The 5,678-nt window shown below is 30.8% G+C and overlaps 1 protein-coding gene across 1 annotated transcript; it reads right to left on the minus strand.

Moving 5' to 3' along the window:
* Window positions 1-110: 110 nt before the first annotated feature.
* LOC122400869 (mismatch repair endonuclease PMS2) lies at window positions 111-2,951 on the minus strand. The gene is made up of 5 exons (XM_043402606.1): window positions 2,593-2,951; window positions 2,356-2,515; window positions 949-2,171; window positions 626-875; window positions 111-519 (listed from the first exon to the last, which is right to left on the minus strand). The coding sequence occupies exons 1-5, from the start codon at window positions 2,677-2,679 to the stop codon at window positions 194-196; spliced, it is 2,046 nt and encodes a 681-aa protein (XP_043258541.1). The 5' UTR covers window positions 2,680-2,951; the 3' UTR covers window positions 111-193.
* Window positions 2,952-5,678: the final 2,727 nt, after the last annotated feature.

The raw sequence follows: 5,678 nt of genomic DNA on the forward strand, positions 1-5,678 counted from the left end.
TTTAATAATACAATGTTTATAAGAATCTTTACACTTTTAAAACATTTTTTACCTTCTTCCACCATTCTCGAATGATGAAATTCGTTAAAAGTCTACTTTTCCCGTGTAATTTGTAATTTATTTTTTCCCGCTGCAATCGGCTGATAAATACTATTTTATTTAATATACAAAATGTAAAATACAAGTGTGTAGTTTATTTGCAAGTAAGATGTAACGATAATAGATGTCTTATAGTTGGTCTGCCATGGGGACAATTCCAAGGACTTTCCATTTGTGCCATTTGCATAACTAATTTTTGCATTTCATTATTGTTAAGAAATGTGCCGATCTTAACGGCAGCGCGACAAGCTCTTGACGCTAACATTTGACTTACTCGACTTGGACGATATATATGATTTTCTTTATTTTCCATACCACCTTCTCTAATAAGAAAAATTAGTTCTTCTATATCTTCTTGTCCAAACTGCCAATATCCACTAACTGGTATACCTATTAACTCGACGCGATGTCCAGTTTCGGCTAGAGTATAAAGTATTCAAAATTATAATATGTTATTTCTATCTCGACAAGTTTCTTTTAGAAGAAAAATTAGTAGTTCAAGTAATTTTGAATTTATTAAGTTTACCTTCAGCATCGATTTTAAAAGAAAAACCATTGTCTTCAAATATTTTCTGATGTTCAATTAGTATTGTTTCATTTAACGAAGATAAATTTAAAGACTTAGGAATAATTAATTTCTGAGTTTTTAACTGTATTTCATTATTAAGTTTTTCGTAATTAAATTTTTCGTCTGTAGCATGTTGATCAATAATAAATAGATCTTCTTCTAAGCGAGCTATTATAAAACCAAGGTTGAATTGACCTATGATCTCCATCTGCAATGAATTAATTTACTCTTTTAATGGCAATGCAGTTATTTATAATATTATGTACAAAACATAATACCACCTTGATAAATGATTCTTTCGTTAATTCTCGTTTCAATTCGTTTTCGGCTTTAGAATTTTGATTCGAATCTATTTGTGCTTTATACTTTATTTTTGTACGCGTAATCGCTTGTTTTGATATATTCTGTCTTTCTTGAAGTTTTTGTTTTATCGTTAAAATACTAATTGGCATTTCTACGCTGTCTAATATTTTTATCTGATTTATTGTATCACTTTGTATATTATCGTCGTCGTATTGTATATTCTTTTTTTCTACGTGTCCTGTACTTGATACTGTATGTAAAGTCTGCAATCTCTTTGCTGGATGATCATTTGTAGGAGAAATTGTTCTTTTCACTCCAAAGTTTAATTCAATTACAGGTGTGGCTGTTAAATTTCCTTGTAATTTGTCCCATTTTGTTATTAAATTAAATTTTAGGGTTGCTAATATTAAACGTTCTTGTGTACAGAAAATAGTTCTCTTATCTGGAGTTACATTAATATCGGTCGATTGTTTGTTCAATTTTAAATTTAGGAAGACGAACGGATATTGTTTGTTATTATATTTATGATACGTGTGGTTTATTAATTTATTAACTTTTGTGAGATCACATGGTCGACTATTTACATAAAAAAATTGTCTGTCAGGAGTAGAACGTCCAACATTATGATCACAACTACTAATATAACAATCCCATTCAAAATCCATAACTATATTACTTGGTAAGTTGTATTCTTTTAACATTGCTTCATCAGGAGGTAGCAATTCAAGTATAACTAGTCCATTAGAAGACTTTTTACCAAATATTGTATTAATATTATTCAAAATATTACTGGAACTTGTAGTGTTAACTACAAGATTAGGAGGTTTACCCGACACTGAATTAGAACACGTTATTTTTGTATCGGTAGAAACCAAACAATAACAATATAGAACTTGAATAGCACGAGTATATTCCTTTTTTATATTTTTGTAAAATTCTTTTGCCCTTACTGGAAGGCACTTAAAAATGTCTTTAATATGTATAGTTGTTCCCTTTTCTCTTGCGCATGCTTCCTTTTTTTTCAGTATACCATTATGATCAAATTCTAATTTGAAACCATGTTCACTGGTTGAATGTCTTGTAATAATATTTACTTCGGCCAAAGAACAGAGGGAACTAAGAGCTTCTCCACGAAATCCAAAGGTGTTAACTTCTGTTAAATCTGAGAATTCTCTAAGTTTAGATGTATGATGCTTCAACCCTAATTGATAAACAAAAGAGTATACTTAGATATTGTACTTAAATATTTATTTTTTTCTAAAATGTTCTTTTTAAATACAGCAATTATCTTATTATTATTTAAATGGAATAATACTCAATATAATTAATTTATATATTTTACAATAAAATTAATGTGGATTTTTATACTCTTAAATATAATGTACCTAATCCTTCAAAATCTTGTTCTAAAACACCGCTACCATTATCACTGACACTGATATAGGTTTTGCCATAGTCTTTGAGCTTAATATCAATTAATGTAGCACCGCTATCTAAACTATTCTCTACCAATTCTTTTATAGCAGTTGCAAGATCAAGAACCACCTGGAAAACGTCTTATAGTCATTAAACACATGAAATTATTGTTTTAAGATATAGTGTTAAAAGGTTAATCCTCTCACCTGGCCAGAACAAATTTGATGAACTGTTTCTTTATTTATCGCACTAATTTTCTTCGATTTTTCTGTTGTTTTAATGGGTTCTGTCATTATTAATATTTCATGCGAAAATGTATAGAACAAAAATTCTCTTCCGTTGTTATCGGATACAATAATTTCATACGGGTGAATATTTTTATCTTATTTTAAATTAAATATTCTAAACAAAATCACAATTATATTACGTTTAAGTTCACAATCTTTCTGTAAACAAAATAGTATGATTGCGATAGGATCGATAAAGTAAAATACTATGCTCGAGCAGATATAAAATTAATAAAATTTCTACAAGGTAGTTCTAACAATTTTTTAGTATCTTTATCGTTGACCTTTTCATCGTTAGTAGAATTTTATCGCGTTTTGCAGGGTATTTGATAGGAACGCTTATGCGTTTTAAGAATTTAAGCTTTTGCTACAGAGGACTATAGTATGAACCATGCTAAGCGAGCTGCAAGAATTCGATTTTTTACTGGATAGACAAAGAGACTTTCTCATCTCTTTATTTGTCATTTTGTACATTATATTGTAAATTGTTTAATTTTTAAGGGTTAACGCTTGGTTTCGTTTGTCATTGGGGTTTGGGATTATAAACAATTGTGAGAAGGCCAATATGGAGAATTATAATAAATACAACATAATTTATTATATGTTTTATTATTTTTTTTCGGGGATGAGGTATTTGTTCATTGTTTATTGTTCATTCAGCACCAAACAAACTATGTAAATAATGCTAGAACATTTCCTTGTTTCTATACCCTACACTAGAGGGCAACTTCTTACTTTCCCTACCCACAAATTTATTTATTTATTTATTCACAAGATAAACTCTTTGATACAGAGAGTAACAGGTGTTGGAGAGATGAAAGAAAATTGAAAAAATAGGTAACTAAACAAATAAAAAATATAATTAGTCCAAAAAGAATATAAAGTCACGAATCACGTATTGCAGAAATGACAGAACGTTTAAATAAAGAAAAAGAGACAAAATATGTTAGAATTCGTCACTTCTCATTTACAATTCATTAGTATACAGGGTGTTTTTGACTATTGAGTACTCCGACGTTGAAAGTAGGATCCACCAGGTAGCCCTACTGACGAATTCTTTGATAAACCCCAGGATAAAAAATTCGTATTTTCTTCCTTTTTTCCAAGTTCATCTATGCGTTGGCGTGATCTTATTGTAGTTGGGCGAAGCTGGTTAAAAATACAATTATGATTGCGTACAGTACAGTCATATCTCGAACTTACATTTTGCATAATTGGTTTCAGAATAGCTGACGTAAATTGTGGTAAATACAACTCATTTATGATTCATTATTTATTATTTGAAGAAACATCTATCGTATCGTTACTAGAAATGACATAAGTGCATATCGAGAAAACGTAAGTTCGGGTATGACAGCACTCAATATGTATTTATATTTAAGTACGTATGTTCACACGCAGTGACGTTCTGTGGCGTCATCTGAGTTGCTATCCTCTAATTAAAAAAGTAGTAATAAATTATACAAAATCCAAACTGAAAATATAATATAGTAAGGTAACAATGTATTAATATAATGGTATACAATTAATAATATTTTGCTATTGTAATTTGCAGCTGCTTTGAGCGAAACCAAAGAAAATTAAATTGGCGGGATTATTAAGTAAGCAGTACAGAAGATGGCGCCAGAGTAATGGTAAGCAAGCCACTTTGAACGAATATACGAATAAGCTATCGCCAATCACAGTCCTCAACAGAGATTTGGCCTTCTCTCGAGGTCTCCTTATCTGGGCTACATTGTTTCTTTGTAAATCACAAGTAGTCAAATAACAAAAGGATTTTCGGTTTTACGTTCCATTTCCCCTATTAATACGTTAATTAAATAAACGAATTATATATTTCTAGCATCCGAAATAAGTTCTTCAACATATTGGAAAAGAATAAATTCGTCAAGTCCATGTGAAAATCATATTCAAAGCAAGTGTTTTGAACGTCAACTTTGTCATCGTCGTTATCGCTGTGCACCTGTCATCTTCGTCGTCATTATCGTCGTTATGACGATAACGACGGCACACGTGCAATTTACAACACAATTTCTCATGTATAAAAAACTGAACATTCTTTTCTCAAAAAGATAAAACGAAGAAAAAAAGTAAAAAACCTCAAGGACAAAAATGAAAATACGTTCGCTGGTGTTACTTTGTTTAAACAATGCTTATAATAAATTTTTGAAAATGTTCTTTTAACAGTATGCCCCCGTTTAAGAATGACAAAATTACGTTTGAGACATGTTTTGTTTTATGCTAGATATGATAGATTTATACTATTGTTGGCACACGGACGTCAGCTGACTGCTCACGCGAGACTGCCATAATTCTTTCTAAAATTATATAAAAACTATAAGTTGGATCGTTAGGGCATAATTAACGTTCGCGCGCCAGCAATAGTATAAGTCTACAATCATTGAAATACAATGTTGTGAACGATGGACATAGAAATATGTTGTGTATGTATAACTTGCTGAAAGTTATTTGAAAAATAAAAAAAAATTTTGTTCCTATGGGACATGAACCTAATTCAGAAGAATAGCACGCAAAACGCATACCGCCGAGCCACAACTACTTATGATAAAAAAGTACAGTTATGAATGCTCACTTACCAACCGGTTAAAACATTGACCCTCGTTTTTTAACGGGTGGCCATCTACGTTTAAAATCACGCTTATAACTTGAATACATAGAAACCTAGTACTCTGTAAAATTTGATTATAATCGGCATGAAATGTTCTTGATCGTCTTTAAAAATTTGAAAAGCTGTATTATATAATAATGTGAGAGTTGTCAGAAAAGAAAACTAATCGAACAATAAGTAGTTTTTTCTGATAATGAAAGAATAGAGATAAATAAAAAATATTAATTACATCGCAGATGGAGTTGGCAAACCTGAGAACTGTCGAAGACCACATGAAAAAGGAGAAAGTATAAAGGGGAAGAGGGGAAGATTAGATCAGAAGCGCCACAAAATGGAGAGGCGGACGTTTCATGAAACACTCGGCATGGATCGAGCT

The sequence above is a fragment of the Colletes gigas genome, unplaced genomic scaffold (genome assembly GCF_013123115.1).
Source record: "Colletes gigas isolate AHSC1104 unplaced genomic scaffold, ASM1312311v1 Colletes_gigas_Sc00002, whole genome shotgun sequence".
Classification (NCBI taxonomy): domain Eukaryota; kingdom Metazoa; phylum Arthropoda; class Insecta; order Hymenoptera; family Colletidae; genus Colletes; species Colletes gigas.